General features: G+C 45.6%; 1 protein-coding gene across 1 annotated transcript in view; it reads right to left on the bottom strand.

Annotated features, from left to right (window-relative positions):
* Positions 1 to 1044: 1044 nt before the first annotated feature.
* Positions 1045 to 22236, bottom strand: part of CRACDL (CRACD like) — a 137943-nt gene continuing 116751 nt past the window's right edge. The window contains exons 8-10 of the mRNA XM_047068873.1: positions 4083 to 4255; positions 2930 to 3074; positions 1045 to 1841 (exon numbers count right to left, since the gene is read on the bottom strand). Coding sequence (XP_046924829.1) covers positions 1699 to 1841; positions 2930 to 3074; positions 4083 to 4255 — 461 coding nt within the window. The 3' untranslated portion in view covers positions 1045 to 1698. The remainder of the gene's footprint in view (positions 1842 to 2929; positions 3075 to 4082; positions 4256 to 22236) is intronic.

Genomic DNA, 22236 nt, shown 5'->3' with positions numbered 1-22236 from the left:
ATACCCTTCTAACTTACCAGGTACCAGAGAGAATGAGACCAAGTCCTGAGACACACAGAGAATACCAACCTCTCTATTTGAATAAAACTAAACCAAATATTTTTGATCTAATGGTAAAATCCGCTGCCTCAAAATTGTTCATCTGAAATGTCCGGCTAATAGGGGAAATGATGGTTTGGGTTAATCCTAGCCACCAAAATATTTTCTAGTTAAAACTATTCATGTCTAAGCTTTTGGAGCAATTCTAGATGGACAGAGTTCTTGTTTAGAGCACACATTCACCATGGCATTCAGTATTGATGTTCTCAAAGAGAATGAAATTAATAAATCAATTTGGTTAGGAATAAAGCTATCCCAGGACTTTTCCAATAAAGGCAGGCTTAATCACGTTGTGTAGTTCTAACAGCTAGAAAAATAATTACTCACAAGGATAGAGAATACAATGAAAGTAGAACTTAGGGTGTATAAAATCAAATTATAATACCTATAAAGTCTCACTGATTTTGTTGGCTGAATGCCCCCAGCCGCACATATTCCTATGAAGATGAGTTTGTTCAAAGGAACAAATTGGAAATATTTTTAAAAATAGAGGTATTATATAACTGAGACACAATTCTGAGTTCCTAAATATATGTTCTTCCTCTGCTGGCCTTTCCACATTCTACATTCATGGGTCATCCTGGCTAATACACTGATAACCTAGTTTTCGGTAGAAATGTGCAGGTTAGATTAATTAGATGCTAAAGAATTACAACTTTTTTAGAAATTTTATGTTTTAAGATGTTGCACCAAGTAGATGTAGAAAAAAAACCTACATTATCTTCTGATTTCCAAAAATAAACACTGAAAATTTTATTGGAAAAAAAGAATCTCAAAAAACCCAAACCCCCAAATCAACCCAACTGAGACTCTGAATGATACATATACTAACTGAAACTCCACACATCACATTTCACTCACTGCTGGAGGACATTCTCCAAGTGTGACTAGAAAGAACATTTACGCATAGGACAGAGGCATGTTTGAAACCTTTTATTGAACAGGCAATGCATTGTGCAATGGTTAAGGACACAGATGCCTTGTGGAAAAGTTTAAAAATTATTTTTGGAAACAGTCTATGAATTGATGAACCCGGCTATGTTCCTTCTGCTCCTTCTTAGAGAGACTGTCTTCAGGAAAACTGTTTAATAGCTGCTCTTGGAAACGGCATCCCTGTTTTACCAAAAATGTCATGCCTAATAGTAAACATTGAAAGAAGACAGGATCCACAGGCAAGACCACACCCGGAGACACAAGTTGACCTCAGGTGGAAGCACAGACACACGTTCTCCTGGAAGACCTTCCCCTTTGTCCTTGCAGGCGCTTCCGACTAAGGCTTTCACTGCTCACTTCTGTTTTCTTCCTGTCAAGCCCTCTTTATCAAGGCAATTCTCAAAGACTCACATTCATACCTTTGGGCACAGGACCTTGTTCCTGGCCCTTTTCAATGGTGCTCTTGTTTTAGGGCACCTCTGGCCCAGGATTGTGGCTGTGTGTCTGTCTTTGTTGGCCTGGTTCCTTCCTCTTTCCCAGGCTTGCTCTCCCATAACTTGATAAAATCACTCTTCGGTTTCACAGTTTTTTGCCTTGATTCACTGGCAGTTTTTAAGTAAATGACCCGTCAAGGTAGTGGACGTTCTTTAGCAGCAGGCTGTCAGCCTATTTTATAATTTGGGGCATGTCACTCCAAGCTTGAGATTTCTTTCTGGCAAGTTCCATCCAGGATGGCTGATCTGCACTGGCATAACTGGCTCTCTTCAGCTGATGCAATTCTTTCTCCGTCATCACTGCAGACTGAGCCGCTGGAAAGAAGACAAAACAAACAGAAACATGAGAAATGAGTTTGGATTTCCACTTAAGCCTCTTGCGTTTCTTTAAAATATACGTCAAGGTCTTAGCTGTGGTCTCAAACACAAAATCTATTAATGTGTAAACACGTAAAGAAGATTCAAGCATAGAATAATTTGTGTAATAAAAAGACTTAAGAACGGTAGGTTCAAAATGGTTCCAGCAACACAGTGAGGTAAGAGAAACTTTCAGAATAAAACTGCAGAAACTCTGGAGATCAGTTTGCACAACAGTGCAAATATTCTTAACACTGCCAAACTGTATACTTAAAAATGGCTAGGATGGTAGATTTTGTTGTGTGTATTTTAAATCTATTAAATCTATTAAAAATAGATTTAAAAATACCGATGCGTAGCAGAGATGATTCTCAAAAACACTATGCTCGGTGAAAGAAAGCTACCTATAAAAGAACACATATTTTATGACTCTATTTATAAGAAATGTCCCCAAAGGCAAGTATATGGAGACAGAAAGTAGATTAGTGGTTACCTAGCCCTGGGGTTGGGAACGGTGAATGACTGTAAATGGGCATGAGTTTCTTTTTAGGGTGAGGGAAGTGTTCTAAAATTGGATTGTGATGGTTGTACAAGTCAGTAAATATACACTTATTGTCAATATACACTTGCTGAATTGTACACTGGAAATGGGTGAGTGTTATGACATGGAAGTGACATCTCAGCAAAAGCCATTTAAAAAATCAATGTGGCAAAGTAATTCAGAAAAGAAAACAAGAAAAGCAGGACCAGTTCTGGAAACATATTTCAAAGTAAAACCTTGGATTGTAAGTAACTTGTTCTGCGAGTGTCCCAAGTGTTCCACAAGATGAATAAACATTTCTGATAAATTTTAACTTGATAAACGAGCGATGTCTTGCAACATGAGTAGTTCATGATGCCGAACATCACATAGTCACAACTGAGCCAATGGTTCTTGAAATTTGCTTTGGTATATGAGTGCTTTGGATTACAAACATGTTCCCAGAACAAACTGTGCTCGCAAAACAAGGTTTTACTGTATTTGGTACTGCTTGCAGGTTTCATACCCAAGTTCTGATGGGACAAGGAGATTCCTCTTTGCAGCCCCTCCTGGAGGCGAAGCTTTGTCCCCTGCCTCCGGTCCACAGTGGGTTTGGCAGGAGCAATCAGGAAAGACTTGCTGCGGACAAAGTCAGCTTGCTTCATGGGCTCCTATTAGGACACAAGAGAGACACCCTCTGTCTGGTCACCGACACTCTGAGAGGGGGCAAACATAACCAACAGCAGCGGGGCCACAGAACTTCTCTGCTGAGCTGAGTCATGCCACCGGTACTTTCTTGGCAGAGCTCTAATTTGTGCCCTTGCTGAGAGGAGCCTTTAGAATGTCAGACTCAGGCGAGTGTGGGGCCTTCTGCTACGCCCACACAGACGTCGTGGCTTCTGCCCTGTCCCTACACCTGGCCTCAGCCCTGCGTGTCGGATGGCAGGGATTCCATTTAAAAGTCATAATGAATTGTTTGGAAATAGTTTTGAAATTTTTATGACACCTGGTATGAACATGGATGCCCCAAATGGTTAGTATTCACTTTAGAAATTCCCTTAGTCTGCATGCAGAGTTTCAGGGCTGGGTACGATGGAGGTTTGGGTTCAAACAAAGGAAAACAGATGCTGTTGGAGGCTGGGGCTCATTTCCTCACATGGCTGAAACACGCTTATAGGTTTATCATGGTGGCTATTAGGGGGAATACAGAAGCTGAGGGTCTCGTCCTGCTTGTGAGCATAGATGCCTGGGGTTGAGAAAGCTGTTTCAGTGCAGAGTGTGAAGTGGAAACCCAGGTTCCAGCCCTGCAGCCCTACATGAGGAACAAGAAGCCCCAGCAGGTGGCCAGCATAGCAGCAAAAGCAGGGCTTGTCCATTACCGTGCAACGAGCCGAGATGGAGCTGCTGACATGGTCACCACGCATCTGAGAAGTTATTTTAACCCCATTCCATTTCTCCAGATGCTGAGCTGTGTTGCCCAGGGGGCAGGGCGCAGCGAGTTGCCTAAGCAATCCACCCACTTCTAACAGTCCAGCTCACACCAAGGGCACCCATTAGCAATCGTCAGAGGCAAGGGTCTCTACAATGAACATGCAGAATGTGTGGGGTGCTGGGCCTCAGCTCTAGCTGGCTGGTCCCACCCTCTATCTATAGAGACAGAAAGCATTTGCTCTAAGCACCTGGGCTCTCTCGGGCGCCTTGGCTTGCTTTCCTATTTCTGACTTCAGGGTACGGACCCCAGGCTTGTCTTCCTGGTTAGGGGGCTGGTGGGGGGTCCCTCGCCGTTTCTGCCGAGCAATGGTGATCCAGGGTGGTGCAGGCTGGCCCTCGGCTGCAGGAGGTGGACCCTTTTCTGTGGGTAAAGACACAAGTTTATGCAAAACATCCCAGCCCTTGTCCAGTCTCACCTTTGGCTTCTCCCACACAGAGAACACTGTGCAGAGGAGCTGGAGGCCAGGGTGTATGAGGGAGGAGGAGAGAGGGTCTGGGAAGCTTCTCTGGTGAGACCATTGCTTTTCTTCAGGGGACTTGGTTTTCTCACTTAAAGATGCATCAAAGAGATGATGCTCCTCTAGTCTGAGCCACAAAAAATTAAATGCAACTGCTCCTATATGCACATTTAAAAGCCACATTCCTCCCACAGGATACTTTCTGGAATGAGATAAAAATCAGTATATAAATAAGATTTCTTTAATATAAGCCTGGCATTTTGGGCTAGTACATACTATGTGATTCCTGATTTTCTTGGAAGTTTTGTAGACACACTATTATTATTTTTTTAATTGTAAGCATAACCTTCCTTTTGTGGAGAGTGACACCAAAACTAGCCACAGTTGGTTTCCTTAATGTTCTAGACAGAACAGAAATAGTGACTTTGTTTATTAAAAAATTTTTTTTAATGTTTCTTTATTTTTTTATTTTTGAGAGAGAAAGATAGAGTGTGAGCAGGGTAGGAGCAGAGAGAGAGGGAGAGAGAGAATCCAAGCAGGCTCTATACTGTCAGCACAGAGCCCCAAAGCAGGGCTTGAACCCACAAATGTAAGAGCATGACCTGAGCCGAGATCAAGAGTCAGATGCTTAACTGACTGAGCCACCCAGGTGCCCCTAAAAAAATTTTTTTTAATGTTTATTTATTTTTTAGAGAGAGAAAGACAGAGTGTGAGTATGGGAGGGGTGCAGAGAGAGGGAGACACAAAATCTGAAGCAGGCTCCAGACTCTGAGCTGCTAGCACAGAGCATGATGCAGGGCTTGAACTCACAAACTGTGAGATCATGGTCTGAACCAAAGTTGGATGCTTAACTGACTGAGCCACCTAAGAGCCTCTACGAGTCCCTCTTTTTATCTCTGTATTTGCATATTTTCTTTGATGAAAATTTATTATCTTTATCCACAGAAAAAAGAAGCAAGCTTACACTCTTCAAGGAAATCTATGACTTAAATAGTGGCTTCTCACAGGCATATCAAAAGTACACCGAATCGAGGGTGTCTGGGTGGCTCAGCTGGTTAAGCAGCATCGGCTCAGGTCATGATCTCACAGTTTGTGAGTTCAAGTTCTGCATCGAGCTCTCTGCTGTTAGCACAGAGGCTGCTTTGGATCCACTGTCTCCTTCCCTCTGGACCCCTCCCCCGCTCATGTTCCCTCTCTCTCAAAAATAAATAAACATTAAAAAAAAAAAGTACACCGAATCCAAAGGTTCCCCACAAGCCCGCCTTTCTGAATGTTTGCCTGCTACCTCAGAAAACAAAGACAGAAGTGTATCCCCAGATGCCTGGCCCCTGACCGCTTTCCCTTCTACACAGTGCACCTTGGTCAGCAAGGTGAAGGCAGGGCCCATGTTGCAGCAATGCGTGCAGATATCTGTGATGACCTCTCGTTCTTGGTGGCTTGACATACACCACCCCTGGCTCTGACGTGATAGGATATTACTCTATTTGTTCTTGTTTCTGTCTCCGGTTTAACCTGCAGACTTTCTCTCAGCTCCCCAGTCACCAAACCAGGGCTCCTGTCCCCTGCCCTGCAAGCTTCGGTCTCTCGTCAGAGTTGAGAAGGGCCTCTGGCTTCACATGCTGACCTCTTCCTGGACTGGACAGCCGGGAATGGCTCCCACTCTTCTCCTGGCTGCTCCCTGAAGCCTCCACCCTGCTGGTCCCCAGGGAGCCCTGCTCTATCTCTTTCATTCACCCCTTGCCCCTTCTTGCTTCTTCAGGCTCTCCCTGGCAGCTGACCTCTTCTCTGCTGCTTTGCAAAGTGCTTGGGTCTCAAACAGCTTGAAAAGAACTGTCTCCACTGAGCCTCATCATCCCCTTGAAGCCCGAGTCCTCTGTTCTCCTCCACCCTCCACCTCCAATGGCCTCTGCCTGTGTCTCTTCAGCTAATGCCTGACCCAGCCACAACATGAGCGCTGCTCTCTCCATCCACCCAACCACTGAACTGTAAATCCTGAGGTCTCCATGTTCTCTACCTGCTCTACCCCTCGTACTGATGGAACTGCGTTAACCTTGCCTGGGAGGCCTGTCCTCCTTGGGTGTCTCCCTCCTGCCCAGGGTCCTTGTCGGACTCTTGCTCCCAAACCTGGGAATTCCTCCTTGCTCCTGACCCTCAGCCTTCATCGCTCCTTCTTCAAAATGTTCTCTCTGTTCCACGCTTGACTTCAAAACTCAGATTTGCTCAGACTACTTCTAAATGTACAATCATTTCTATTAGCCAGATCTCAACATTTCTGCTCTCCTCCTTCTCCTTCCCTTTGTCCTTCCTCCCTCCCTCCCTCCCTTTGGCATTTCCTATGTGCAAGGACTGTGCTAAATGCTAAGGTGGAAAAATAAGCAGCCAACTGTCCTGTTCTTTCAAAATCTCAAAATCTAGTGTGGGAAACTAAACACAAACAATCAACTGTAGTGGAAATTGGAAGATGCTACAGTTTACCAAGTGCTGGGTGGATGAAGGGCCTAACACTGGTAGGTGGTGGGTGAGGTGCTGTCTGGGTTGGGACCTGGAGAAGGAACCTTCCAGGCTGAACAGAGGGGCACTGTAAGGCCTCCTAGGTAGAAGGGACAGAAGGCAGAGCAGTAGGCAGGCTGGCTGAGAGGGGCTGATGGATCATGAAGGGACAGACTGAGAAGGGTCTTCTTGGCCTTTTTCCTGTCCGTAATGGGGAGTCCTGGGGTTTGAACCAAGGGCACATTCTGAAGGCTGTGTGGAGAGGAAGTCAGACTGGGGAGGGATAGGGGCTGTGAGGTGAGGAAGGAGGCTATGGCCACAGTCCAGGAGGTGACAGGGATTAGACACCCTGTTCCAGAATCATCCCTACTTGCCCATGAAGGGCCTGCCCAGATGCTGCCTCCTCCATGAAGCCTACTCTGGTCAGTCTATCTGGTCAGCCTAGATGAATATGCTCTCCCTCTCCTAATCTCTTTTAAGAGATTTACCCCACTTCTTGGCTCACTGTCTGCCTCACTGATACACGCTTTCAGTCATTAGAACTTCTTATTTATTTAACAGACACACTCTGCAGACTATGCACCATGTAGTGTCCTAATATTAGCTCATTTATGATGTTGTTTTACGTTTTATATCTCATCTGGAGAACCCAGTGATTGCCTAGCACACAGAAGGTGGTTCCATGTTTTACAGAAAGTCTGCATTTCTCTTACCTTAATCTCAATCTCTCATTCCAGGGAAACCTCATGGTCTTTCTAGACTTTTAACTTTTTTCTTTTATTTTTCAGAGACAGAGAGAGAGACAGAGAGAGTGTGCTAGTGAGCAGCAGGGGGCAGGGAGGGGGAAGGGCGGGGACAGACAGAGGATCTGAAGCCGGCTCCATGCCAACAGCACAGAGCCCGATGTGGGGGCTCGAACTCACAAACCATGAGATCATGACTTGAGCCAAAACCAAGAGTCAGATGCTTAACCGACTGAGCTACCCAGGTGCCCCTGGACTTTTAACTGTTTTTTAAAGAAGATTTCTTTCCACTTCTCCTTTGATATTTTCCTCACACTCAATGACAGTTGTACCTTCCATTTGGTCCTGGCCAGAATGAGATGTGTGGTGGTGCCGTCCTCCCTGCTCTGTCCTGCACATGCTTGCTGCTCAGGAGCCTTTGCCACAGCACAGGCTGACTGGAGAGAGGGATTTTACTACAGGTTTAAACTCATTACCTCAGTCAACAGAATATTCTGAATAATTCTGTTAAGACTACAGATACACAGAGAGAAAATTTCCATCCCAAGTTTTAACCTAGAGGCTGAATGGCAGCTACGAAATGCCACAGTGGCCCCGCACCTCCCAGTGCTCTGGGTGGCTCTCCAGCCCCTCAGGTCTGTGTAGGGCAAGTGACACATGTGTCATTCTCACCACGAGGGTACAAGACAGCTCTGAGGAATTTCTATACCCTATTTGGGCCAAAAAAAAAGTATTTAAAAACTCACTGGAAAAGGTTATACAGGGGCTATGTAGCATTCCTGGGGACCATGCAGATCAGGGGCCTAGAGCAAGGGCGCCTGGGTGGCTTAGTTGTTAAGCATCGGACTTGGGCTCAGGTCATGATCTCACAGTTCCTGAGTTCCAGCCCCACATTGGTGAGCTTGAGTCTTGCTTTGGGTGAGCCCTGCTTCTCTCTCTCTCTGTCCCTCTCTCTCTTGCTTGCCCCTCCTGTCTCCGACTCCCTTGCATCCTCTCTCTCTCAAACATAAAATAAAAAATAAAATAAAATGGAGGCCTACAGCAAGGCTGGGGGCCCTCCTAGACCAGGCTCAAGGCTGACAGCTCACTGGACCAGAGGCAAATCCTATTCTGTCCAGTTTGGTCATAGGAACTGCGGTCTTGTAAACAATGCAGCTAGGTTCGGCTTGGCAAGAGGTGGCTTTTCTTTCCTTACATGGAGAGCATGCTGGCAGATTTCTTTGCAAGCAAAGAAGGGTCACTGGCCTCGGCTTTACCTGTCAGTGGGCAGCTGTACTTTGTGTGTGAGTGTGTACACCTGTGTCAGGCATTCATGGGCAGGTTCATGGGACAGAGTGAGCTCTGCACCCACGCCCTGCTGTGCCAGTGTGACATCAAACAACCTACAACAGCAGTGCCACCAAGCACTGGGTCAGGCGCACGGCCGAGATCTTTCAGCAACCATTTTTCTTCTTTGGTTCCTATTTCTTTTCCCTGAGTGGTGGCCTCTCCTTGTATTCGGTATTCGGTGCTCTCTCCTCACCCCTTCATTCCTTGTCATGTCAGGAATGCGAGTGGGCCAGAGGGACCCTGACGGCCTCCAGATCCTTTCACAGGACAGTTCAGGACCAGCCTCATGGGTGGAGGGCACAGGAATGGTGGGAGAAATTCCAGGCACTGGGAAGGAAGCTTCCTACCATGGTTCAGAGAGGCCCGGGATTCCACCTGGAGCCTCACAGAGCCCACATGGAAGTGCCTGTGCCAGGTGAGCGCAGGCAGAGCGGCTGGGTAAAGAGCTATTCTGCTCTGTGGCAGAAGACCCAGCTGCCCAGCTGGCCACTCTGGTCTGCACTCCCATTCCCTGCACATGGTGCCACAGCAGGGGCAAGGACTGTGGGGCATGTGCTATACTCCACAAGGGGAGGGAGGGGAGAGGAATGAAGACACAGGTAATGTGCAGGATAAGGCAGGTTGCAGGTGCCAAGTATCTTACTGTGTGACCGCTCTACTGCATGAATATTCAGGGTCAAGGTTCAACCATAAAAAAAGCTTCTGAGATTAAACACGTTCAAAATGTCATTAATCCCAGGCTAATATAGATGTGGCAGCAGATTAAATAAAAGGAGCTGAAAACACTCCTTTGTTTACTCCTTTCTGCCTCAATACACAGACAACCTTAATCTTCTGGGGATTTGGCTAAAGGGCTCTGACATCTCAATTTCTCCTCCCCACTTGACAACAGGTTTTTAAGCAGTCGGGTGTGCCTGGGTTTGCAACCAACAGCCCAGGAGCGTTTCTCACGCACAGGAAACCACTGATTCATGTCTGTATCTGTGTGATCTCCTTTACAGAGAGTCTGAGAGAGATGGACTCCCCCAAACACATCTCCCCTGGAAAGGAAGACAGCAAATTTGATCTGCTGTACAGCATATATAGAGTAAAACTTCTGGAAGACACAACACTTTCAATGCAGGAAGCTGTAACAGCCACAACGCTTGCCCTAAATAACTTAATTTCACATGAGGGCAACTTTTGATCAGGAAAATTATTTTTTTTGCTGTTATTTTGAGGACACGATTCTGTCAGAGGGGGAGGCTATGAGAAGTTTATACATTAGATTTTCTCCAGATTCCTTCTTTCTTCTTAACACATTCTCCTTCTTCAAGGGTTTGGTTTAAAAAGTATATTTATTGTTCAAGCATTCATTTCCAAGAGGGTTTGTTCTTGTGGTTGGTTCAGTAGGCTGTGGTAATGAGGACTGCTTCCTCCTTGGGGCCAGGAAACAGAGCAGCTACTGATGTGGCCCTGGGGCCTCCATGTCTAAGATTAAGGCCTCGGGCTAGCAAGGTGCTTTGGGGCAAATTCCAGAATCTTTCTGTGACTCAATTTCGGTGTCAAATGAGGAAAGGAGCAGTGTGTACCTCTCCTAATGTGACTGAAGACCGAAAGAGATCATGCACTGTCTACACCTCCTTCGTGATGGTGAAGGTGTAATAAGATATAAGCCACGGAAGGCACTTAGCACAGTGCCTGGCATCTTGTAAGCTAAAGAGTGTGAGCTGCCCTCGCAAAGGGTGCTGTTGTTATTTTGTTGTTGTTAGTCCCACTTGAGAAGAGATGCAGACTTTGGTCAAATCCTAGCCAGGACATGGTGGAGACCAATGAGCCCTTTACCAGTGTCCTCTCCCATGATAAGAAAACAGAAGCAAGCACCGGGATGTCTCCCAGCCTTTAACTGGGCCAGGTGGCCGGGCTGACTCTTGGTTCCTGAGGACATGATCTGCGATAGTCCAAGCAGACTAACTCTTGATGCTCTGCGTGTCCTGGTCTTCTCATGAGCCACACCATCAGGGCAGGGGCCTCCTCCTAGCCATCTCTGCATGTGCTGTGCCCCACATGGGCTGGGGAGGGTGGGAAGGCCAGCAAGGTCTGAACAAGGCCATGGACGAGCCTGGCCCAAGTAACCCAGTGCCCATTGAAGCCACACTCTCTAGAATAGCACTCTGTTCCTCCCTGTAGACACTATGCCCTGTGGACAGCTGGCTAGCAGACAGGCCCTGATGCAGCTACACACTGCCCAAGATGGCAGCCCAATTTTCATCCATCTGCCCAGGAGCCTACCATATATATCACTCTGAAAATACCCCATCACACACAACTCTAAATACAATGGGGAAGAAAACCACACAGTTTCTGGACACATGTTTGGCATTTTAACCGAGCTATTTGTATACAGGAAGACTTAAAATTAACCATTCAGAAGATCCTCAGTGTGAAACCATTTCTAGAGATATATTCAACCAGCCCTCTGGGAGGCAGATGCTTCTTACTACTCCATTTTGACTTGCTAGTCAGTGATGGGTTCCCCCCCTTTTTGGTGCCTATTACAATTCAGCCTTGAGGTACTGTTTCTTTCATTTGGAAAGACTTCTATAAGGACCCGCTGAGGGATTGAGGCTGGGACTCCAACAGTGGTCTACATCCCATATGACATGCAGGACAGCTGAGTCTGGAAGGTGGGAGTTGTCATGAAGACTGTCTTCTGGGTGAGAGGCAATGAGCTGTACGATGTAAACTACCAGGATTTCCTGCCCTTTGGCTGAGAAAAATAAAGCAAATCTACGCCCTAAGCCAACACACAGTGGGACAGCAGGATTCTTACGTCTCTTGAAAATTTTTGGAGCCACAATTTTTATGAATCTTTTTCCTCTCGCAAAATGTCTTCCTTGTTTATAAAAGTACACATGCACATTGTACAAATTTAGAAAACAGATGAAAGTATAAAGGAGAAGGAAATTTCCCATAAATCAATAACCCAGGAGAGTGTGCTAACACTTTGGCACGCTTCTTGGAATCTTTTTCCGTTACGCTGTCATTTTAAATATCTTAAAAATATGTATCAATGGCTCATTCCCAGCTTTGCAAAACATTCTTTGTGGAAGGAGAGGCCTGAGTTTACGCTCTAAGATTTCTGATCTAACGTGCATGTATCATTAACATCTGTCACAATTAGCCGAAGCCAGAACAGTGCCTAGGTGTTTCAATAACAACAAACATCCTCCGTTTCTGCCTCCCCTTCAGGTCCTCTGCCACAGATCTGGTTTACATGGAGGTGATGACGTGTGTAAACACACACTAAGGGGATTGCTGGAGTGGGGGTGGGGTCCTGGGCTCTGGGGACACATGGGACCTCACCTATGTTAAGGGTTTATGTCAGGCTTCTTTTTTTTTTTTAAATGTTTATACACACACACACACATATATATTTATATATACGTATATATATATATTTTTTTTTTTTTGAGAGGAGAGATCAAGAATGAGCAGGGGAGAGGCAGAGACACAGAGGGAGACAGAATCCCAAGAAGGCTCCTCGCTGTCAGCACAGAGCGCAATATGGGGCTTGAACTCATGAACTGTGAGAACATGACCTGAGCCAAAACCAACAGTAGGATGCTTAACTGACTGAGCCACCCACATGCTCCTATATGCCAGGCTTCCTATATGAAAGCTGAGGGTTTGGTGTTTTTTTAAGCATTTACTGAGTGATTATCCATCTCAGCTTACACAGATAGCCCCTGATCAATACATGCCTGCAAAGTCTGCAGTCGCTCTTCACCAGTTCTGTCCACGAGCCAGGCTGGGTGATCTTACAGTGGAACTTGGGCTTTTAATTCTTGTGTGAATTCATTTGTCTCAAATGTCTTTTAATTCATTTGTCTCAAAACTGTGCTGAGCGTTTGGGGAGTGAGGGCTTTTCACAGAGTAAGCTCCCATTCTGAATGATGTGTGATGGGCTGTGTTCTATTTCCACCTCCAGATTGAACTAATTGCCATTCCTACCTTTCCCATTTAACCAATACAGTCAGTCCTCACTGTTTGCGGATTCCATATTTGTGAATTTGCCTACTCACTATAATGTATTTGTAACGCCCACACCAGTTCTTATGACCATTCATGGTCATTTGCAGACATGTGCAGAGAAGTGAAAAATTCGAGTCTTTGGACAAGCACGGTCCCAGCTGATGAGACTCTGTTTCTTTCCTGTTTCTGCTCTCATACTGTGAACAAATGTCCTTTCTGAGGTATACTTGATGCCACATTTTTTGCATTTTTATGGGGTTTTGGGGGTGATTTTACTGTAAAATAGCCCCCACGTCTAGTGCTAAAGTGCTGTTTGGTGTTCCTGACCACAAAAAGGCTGTTAGGTGTGTCACAGAGGAAATACGTGTATCAAATGAACTTCATTCAGGCATGAGTTTCAGTTTTGTTGGCTGTGAGTGGGATGATAATTAATCAACAATACATACAATACAGTGTCTTAAACACAAACACAAATAAAACAAGGGTATTGCTGATCATTTGACAAAATGTTGTAATCAGAGGCCCACTAGCTCTGATTTCTACTCTTTCTTCTAGGAGCTATGGTTCAGTATTCACTAATTCACTGTTCACAGCAACTTTATGGAGCATAACTACTACACATAATAAGAATCAACTGTACCTGGTGAGTGCCCACGAGGCACCAGGCCCTTTGGCAAGTGCTGAGTCTACAGACAGGAAGGCTGTTTCTAATCTAACACATCTCTCCAGTGCACTGCACACCGGGTCTCCTGCAAGGGCAATCAGAGATTGAGGGATCCTTCGACAGCTAGCACATATTCCACAGTCTGGGAATGAGTTCCAGAGCCTGCTGGCAGGAAACACAAGGGGCCTCTGGGGTACTGGTCTCATTCTGTTTCTTGTCTGGTGTGTTTGGTGTGTGAAAATTCACTGAGACACACATGATCTGTGTATTTCTCTGCATATGTATCACTCTTCAGTAAAAATTAAAAACAAAAGCAAAAACAACCCACAAAAACTACTCTAAAATAACCGGGATTCGCTTGGTGCTTGGATAGCAACCAGGAAGGAGTCCGGGTCCCTGTCGAAATACAGAAACGGGCAAGTCTGCACTGTGGAGCTATTTCCACACTGCAGTTAGGCAAGGCTACTGCCAGAGGGAGTGAGGGTTCTCTCAAGGATGCCCTCTCCCTGGTCAGCAGAAGCTTCCTATCCTCTTCACTTCCCCTCAGACCTCAAAAGCATCCTGAGGTCCTTGGCCCACTTGCCTTCCTACTGCTGTCCTCCATCACCCCAAGAATCTCCCTCTTCCCTCCAACCTCTGAAGGCTTATCCTGAATCCGTTCTCCATTTCCTCTCCTAAATAAGACCCCAAAGATCAGCAAGGGCAGAGAACTTGCCTCTCTAAACACTCTCTTCACAGCCCCCTGGCAAAATGGAGCTCTCAAGGAGGGCAGCTACTATGTCTGGGAGCCTCTTTCCTGGCCATTGGGGCCAAACTGTCTTTACCGCTGTTCCCTATTCCAAGGTCAGGAGGCGCTGCCAGGGTCTCCTCCTCACCCCAGCTCCTGAAACCCACCTTCAGACCTACAGATTGTCTCTCTCGTGATCTTCAAACCCCCATGGCAGGAAAAAAAATGCCACTGTTGTTTTAAATGGTCCTGGTAGCTTGTTTCTATCATAAGAGGTGAGAACCTGTGAAGGCCAAGACTGTGCCCTTTACCCTGGTATTGTGGGAAGTCTCTAGGGAACATCTTACACTTGCTCACCCACGAAGGGCAAACAACACTGATAACGAAGTCATGGTTGTATAAGTGATTCAGTCCTGGTGAAAGGGCCGATGGAGTCAGGTTTCTCAATGTCACGGCATATTCACCAGGGGAGAGTGGTGAGTCCTTGTCCCAGGGCAGGGATTTGTGCAGGCCTCCACAGTGGGAACTGATGTGAGTCTTTTTCCCAGGGGGGGTCCTGGGGTCTGCCTGGTTTTTTTCTTGTTATAGCACTAGCTATAACTGCTTTAAGACTCTGTTGCTCATAGGCAAAATCTGTGAAAAAGCATTTATAAACAAAAATCAATGCATGTCGGGCACCAGGGTGGTTCAGTTGGTTACACCTCCAACTCTTGATTTCAGCTCAGGTAATTGATTTCATGGTTCATCAGTTCAAGCCCCTTGTCAGGCTCTGTGCTGATAGTGTGGAGCCTGCTTGGGATTCTCTTTCTCTCTTCCTCTCTCTGATCTTCCTCTGCTCTCTCTCTCTCAAAATAAATAAACTAAAAAATAAAATAAACCTAAACATTTTTAAAAATGACTGTGAATTGTATTGGGATTTGGATGTGTGAGGTCAGGAACCTGGTCACATGCAAGCACATTTATTGGGGGCGCCCCAGGCATTTGATGCTTTGCCAGGCTCTTTGCTGAACTTCAGGTGCAGCTGCCCAGCCTTCACATGTAAAGGCTGGCAGACATTCCCAAGCTGCCCACCCTGATCCCTACATCTCAAAGTAGAGACCCAGGAAGCCAGAGACAGGTTCAAGGACACAGAGTTGTGATACACATGCTTGGACTCAAAGTCCATTTGCTTAACTGCCACTGTCCGTGCAATTAAAACAGCCTCTAAGCAGAAGGCAGTGACCAAAGTCCATCTCTGAGCATAGAGACAGCTGCTGTCCAGTAACCGCCAGGTAATATAATGGGGACCTTACAAGGATATGGGGATGGAAAGGCACTGTTAATTTGAAGATAATTTTTAGCTACAGCAGATGATGGAGAAAAGGTAGCAAAACTATTATATTACATGGCACCCTCTTATAATTCAAAATGTACACAAACACCTCACTTTGGATTCTTTGCAGATCTCCAGGGGCAGCTGGAATTCTGCAAGATCTTTCTCAAGTGGTCACCAGAGAACAAATAATTAGTTTGAGGGATAGCCCTTGTCCACAGAGCTTAGATTTTCCTTCCTCTATTACCTCTGGGCTGCCCTCACTCCCCCTGAACAGGTAGGGAAACTTCTCCCCACCCAAGAAGTGTTCACAGCTCAGGTTTATTCAGTGTTGATTTTCAGAGCAATACCATATTCCTAATGAACCTCACAACCCTGCTTTCAATCCCCATTTCAGAGACAGGAACACAGAATCTCATGGAGTAAAGGACTTGTCCAGGGTCACACTGCCAAACGCAGGCTTTTCCTCTACTCTTCATTCACCACATCACACACCCTCTCATAGTAAGGAGTATGACCCCACAACTTTCCTATATACCATTCTCTCCCTGTTATAATCTACTCACTGAGTGGCAAACAGTAGTTACTTAGCTTTGGCACTACTGACAGGTGGGGCTGGATGATCCTTTGTTGCTGGGGGCCTTCCTGTGCACTGCAGTATGTTTAACCTCTGCCCACTAGATGCTGGTAGTGCCTCCTTCTTACCACAGTCATGACAGTCAAATATGTCTCCAGATACTGCCAAATGTCTGTGGGGGACAAAGTTGTCCTCACTTGAGAACCACCACAGTATAGCATAACAGTGAAGAGCATCTGGCTGCAGAGGTAGTCTGTGTGGCTCCACACTCCCCTCCACAGTTTACCAATTTCCCTTGGGCAAGTTCTTTGGCCTAAGTTCCAGCTTTCCCATTTATAAAATAGGATTCTTGTTGCAAATTAAAATGTAAAACATTCAATATGAGCCTTGGCACTTAGTGAGTGCATAATATACATGAACTATTATTGTCACTATACAGAGTGTGTATAAGTGTGGTGAGTAAATCCACTGTAGACCCTGACTAAGGGAAGCTGATGTAGTGAGGGAGACGGGGACACACACACACACACACACACACACACACACACACACAGGTGAAAGTGTAATGATGCTTTGACAGCAGGCACATTTTTAGGAGCAGCACAGAGCACAACCCTTACAGGGTGTCAAGAAGATGCTACTTGCCTGAAAGAGTGCTATCCGACAGAACTTTCTGCAGCGATGGAAATGATCTCTGTGCTGTCAGCTAGCCATGAGATATGGGGCTGCTGAGTCCTTGAGATGTGGCTAGTATGACTGAGAAACTGAAGTTTTAAATTTAATTTTAATTCATTCAAGTTTACATTTAAATAGTCACGTGCTAGGGATCCCAGTGGGCTCAGTCAGTGAGCATGAGACTCACTGATAGTGAGTTTGAGCCCCATGTTGGGGGGGAGAGTTTACATAAAAACATAAAGTAATATAAACAGACATATGAGGCTAACAGTTCCATGTTGGTTAACGCAGATCTAGATCCTTGCTACTCAAATGTTGGTCTGTACACCAGCAGTACTGTCCCCATCAGAATCAGAGTCTTCATTTTAACGAGATTCACAAACATTTGTAAGTTTGAGAAAGTGCTGCCCAAGAACAGGCGTTCTCAGTGCTAGCCACACATTAGAATCACTTGTGGAGTCTTTAATACTCCCATTGTCTGGGGCTCACCCTGCACCCATCAACCTGAACCTGTGGGGGTGATGACCCCAATTTGCGTCCATCACTGGGAAGCAGTGATATCAATGCTGCTCCAAACTTCCAGCCTGAGGGAGCCTTGGAGAGCCCATGATGCTGCCTTCTGGCGACACCGAGCACCCGTCTGACCAGGTGGTCCAGTTCCTGAACTGGGCTGATGCCCCCGCCCTCCACCCCCCACCGCTCCAGGATCTGGTGAACCCTCCCCTCCTGAAATCAGCCAGTGCCCCCTGCCTTGTATCTGGACATCTACTCCCAGGACCACCCCACTGATGCCCACACAGTCCTCAACTATGGTCTTACTGCTCAGGCTTTTGGCACTCTCTGCCCAGGACACTCGCCCACTTCTGTCATGAAGACGCTGCCGTCTCTCTTCAAGTGCACTCTTCTCCCACCAGCCCTGGGATAAGTGCATAGGGGGCTTCAGTCCCTGCATGAGGTTATGGCTGCCCTGGAGAAAGTGCTGCCGTGCACTCTGACGTGGCAGCAGCATGCAGATGGATGGTGGGGGGCACTGCCTCTCCACACCCTAGGAGGTGGGCTGCACCTTTGCAGGAGCCTGAATGCTGGGCTGGCAAGTTTTAGACAGAGCAAAGCACAGCATGACCCTGATCTCCTACAGTCCATCACCCTTCCCCAGATAGAGCCAGAAGATTCTCAGTATCTTCCTAGTCATTCTCAGGTCCTAGCAGTCACTGTGGTCACTTTGGAATATGATGTAGATTTTAGGTTGAGTCAGTATTAAGTCTCCTGCTCCCCTGAATGCAGGGTGTCTGAGCTGGGGTGGGAGGTCCTTTCCCAAGTGCTTAGGGTCTGGGAAGGAGGAAAGGTGGGGAGAATAGGCAGGGTTCTCCTGTGATTGGCTCCTACCATTGCCTCAGTGGGCTCCATCCAATCTGGGGCTGGCAGGTGTCTGAGACTGAGCCAGGGATGCTCATCTGCAGCTATGTCTCTCTGGCCGTGACTTAGCTCCTCCTCTGCTCTTGCTGCTGTGTCCCTTTGCCCTCTCCATCAGGCAGGGCTCTGGGAGCACAGGTGTGTTATGTGGTAACCATGGTGGCCTTAATCCAGCACTGGTCTCCTAGCTTCAGGGCACACCTGTCCAGCTCTCCCAGAAGTCCCACACAAGGCCCCTTTGTAGACTCTGGACACGGGAGGCCTCCTGACCCCACCCCATTGAGCTGGGGGCTCACAGAACTGTAGCTGTGCTCCTGGAAGAAAGTGTTTTGCAAATCCCCCTTCTTCCTCTCCCCTCTCAGGGCCCCTGTATATTCTCAGGGGGTGGGGTGGACTCCTCACAATATTCTACGCACACGCTCTCTCTGGGTTCTCGTATCTATGCGTTGGTGCCCTCACTGGTTTCACCAGGGACAGAGAGAATCCCATTCCCATATACTGTTGTTCTATGCAACTCAGATGAGTATATTTTGGTACATCCTTAGGAAGTTATGACTGTACTGTTGGAAACTACATCACATTTTGTAGTTACAAAGCTTTTGCTGCCCTGTGCATTACTAATAACTTCGTCTTACAAAGGAGGAAATTAAGACTTCGAGGTTAAGGAATCTCATTTGCTCAAAATCCCACAGCCCCTGAAAGGTGGACCTTGCAGTAAAACCTCCAAACCCACACTCTTCAATCTTACCACCCAGCCCCCTGCCTTGCCCTTGTACCTGTCCATGCAAACCACAGCGGGGTTCCGTGGGGAACCCACTGCAGGCCACAAGACCCCCAAGCACAGATACTCCATAGAGAAAAACAAAAATGTGGATGTTCTCAGGGAGCTCAAGATTGAGTTCAGAAATGCAGAGTGCATTCAGGGCAAGCAGGAGTGTGTGCAGAGTGCCAAGGGAAGCTGGTGACACGGGTGGGGCTGGAGATGTCAGAGGAAGTGAACGAGTGGCAGGCAAACTTAGGAAGGCTGAAATGTCAACCTTGGCCAGAATCCACAAAGCCCTAAATGCACCCCCACCCCCAGGAAGGCATATACAGTAGGAAGGTATAGAGAGTTTTAAAGAGGAAAGCTCCATGGTTAGACCCAGACCTGGGAAGAGAGAGTTGCAGGGAAGTGCTGTGGGCATTGGGTTAAAGACAAAGAGATCTGACTATGCTGACAGCTCAGAACCTGGAGCCTGCTTGGTATTCTCTGTCTCCCTTCTCTCTGCTCCCCCCCCCCGACTCACACTCTGTCTCTTTCAAAAATAAACAAACAAACAAACAAACAAAAGAGCTGATATGGGGGCAAGATAAAGACACTTCACATTAAGATGGCCAGGACCCACTGACCAAGGAGGACCTTTTTCATCCATCAGATTGAAAAAAAAACCTGTGATTTTTTCATCTAGTGCTAATGAGAGGTTCTCTACTCTATGCAAAGAGGTGTAGATTGGTACTACCTTTATGGGGGGGGGTGCAATCTGAAGCTAAAAACTGCACATGCCCTTGAGCCAGAAAGCCCACTTTTAAGAATCTGTCCTACATGAGCACTGGGTGTCATGTGTAAGAGAGGAATCACTGGGTTCTACTCCCGGAGCCAAGACTACACTATGTGTTAACTAACTTGAATTAAAAAAAAAATCTAGGGGCGCCTAGGTGGCTCAGTAGGTTAAGTGTTTAACTTCAGCTCAGGTCATGATCTCACAGTTCGTGGGTTCGAGCCCCGTGTTGGGCTCTCTGCTGTTAGCACAGAGCCTGCTTTGGATCTTCTGTCTCCCTCTCTCTGTCTCTCCCCTGCTCACTCTCTCCCTCTCTCAAAAGGAAATTAAAAAAACATTTAAAAAAATCTATCCTACAGAAGGAACAGTGTAACTCCATAGAGATAAAATAGACAAGAATGGTTACTGCAGCAAAAGGAAAAAAAAAAAAAACCTCAACACACTCAGAATGCCCTTCAGTAGGGAATGGTTAAATAAAATATGGTACAGGCACTATGCAGCCCTTAAAAGGAATGAGGTCAAGTGACTCACTCTGATCAGAAAAGAGGCCCATGTCTTATCATGGAGTGAAAATATCAAATTGTGAGCCAACATGTATAATATTTTTGTGATTAAAAAAAGGGGGGATTCATCTGTGTGTTGTTCATACTGATGCAGCTCTGACTGCTACTGGCATGGGAAAGAGCTGGTGGTGGTTCCTTCTGTGGGTGGGATTTGAGATATTCAGAATGGGTGGAGAGAAGGTCACTGTCACTTTTTTGTATCATTTAAGAGATTATTTTAAAATTTACATGGAGTAAAATTCATTTTTGTTACAGGGTTTTAGGAGTTTTAATACCCTTAGATTCTTACAAAAAGTCACAAATAGGATATGGAACAATGTCAACACCCAAAGAATTCTCTCATGCCTCCCCTTTGTAGGGACCCTATCTTTATCCCCAGCCCATGACAACTACGGATCTGTTCTCTGTATCTTTGCCTCATCCAGATGTCATATAAATGGAATAATACGGTTTGTAATCTTTTGAGACTGCCTGCTTTCACTTAGCATATGCATTTAAGATGTTACGGTGTGTACTGGAAGTTCATTCTTTTTATTGCTGAGTAATATTCCATTGTTTGGATGACCAATTGAAGGATATTTGGAGTGTCCCCAGTTTTGGGGGATTATGAACAATGTTGCCATAAATATTCATGTACAGGCTTTCATGTGAACCTAAGTTTTCATTTATCTAGGATAAATACTTAGAAGTGGAATTGCCATGTTATAAGGTAAGTATATTTGATTTTGTAAGAAACTGCCAAACTTTTCCAAAGTGACTGCACCATTCTGCCCTTCCGCTAGCAATGTACGAGAGCTCCAGCTGCTCTGCCTCCTCCCCAGCGCGTGGTCATATTAGCTTTGTTTCAGCCATTCTAATATGTGTATAATGCTATCTCATTATGGTCTTAATTGGCGTTTCTCTAATGGCTAATGATGATTCACGTGCTTATTTGCCATCTCTGTATTCCCACTGGTGAAAGATTTGTCCATGTCTTCTGCTTGTTCTAATTGTATTTCTTTGCTTTGTACTGTTGACTTTTAAGAACACTTTATATATTTTAGATACTAGTCCTTTGTGGGATATGTGGTTTGTAGATATCTTCTCGTATTCTGTAGCTTGTCTTGTTTCATCCTCTTAACGGGGTCTTCGGCAGAGCAAAAGTTTTTAATTCCAGTGAAGTCCAATTTATCAGTTTTTCCTCTTATGGATCATGCTTTGATGTCAAGTCTAAGAACTCTTTGTCTAGTCCTATGTTTCAAAGATTTTCTCCTAAGTTCCTGAAAGTCTTCTGGTCTCACTTTACATTTAACTCATTGAACCCCTTTTGAGTTAACTGTGATACATGATGTGAGACTTAAGTCAAGGTTCATATTTTTGCTTAGATGTTCACATGCTCCAGAATCATTTGTTGAAAAGATTAAATAAACGCATGTAAATACAACTCTAAAAACAAAACAAAAGTGCAAAAGTAATTCACCTGAGCTCCTTGGACTTCTAAATTCAAAAATTTAGGAAGTTTTTAGTCACTATTCCTTCAGATATTTTTTTCTGCTCAAGTCTTTTTCTCCTTCTGAACTCCTATGACATGAATGTTAACGCTTTTTCATATTGTTCCAATAGTCCTTGAGGCTTTTTCCCCCCTTTTTGTACTCAGGCTATTTTCTATTAATCTGTTTTGAAGTTCACTGACTCTTCTGTCATCTCTATTCTACTAAGGAGTTTTTCTAATAAATCTTATTTCTGATACTGTGTTTTCCTGTTCTAAGATGTCTGTATTTTTTTCATAGCTTCTATTTCTTTGCAGAGAATTTGTATCTTCCCATTCATTTCTTTAAAAAACTTTTTTTCTTTCTTTCT

The sequence above is a fragment of the Lynx rufus genome, unplaced genomic scaffold (genome assembly GCF_022079265.1).
Source record: "Lynx rufus isolate CCGP_SWC_20201006 ecotype Redwood Valley unplaced genomic scaffold, mLynRuf1.p SCAF_8, whole genome shotgun sequence".
Lineage (NCBI taxonomy): Eukaryota > Metazoa > Chordata > Mammalia > Carnivora > Felidae > Lynx > Lynx rufus.
This window is presented reverse-complemented; position numbering and strand designations above follow the sequence as displayed.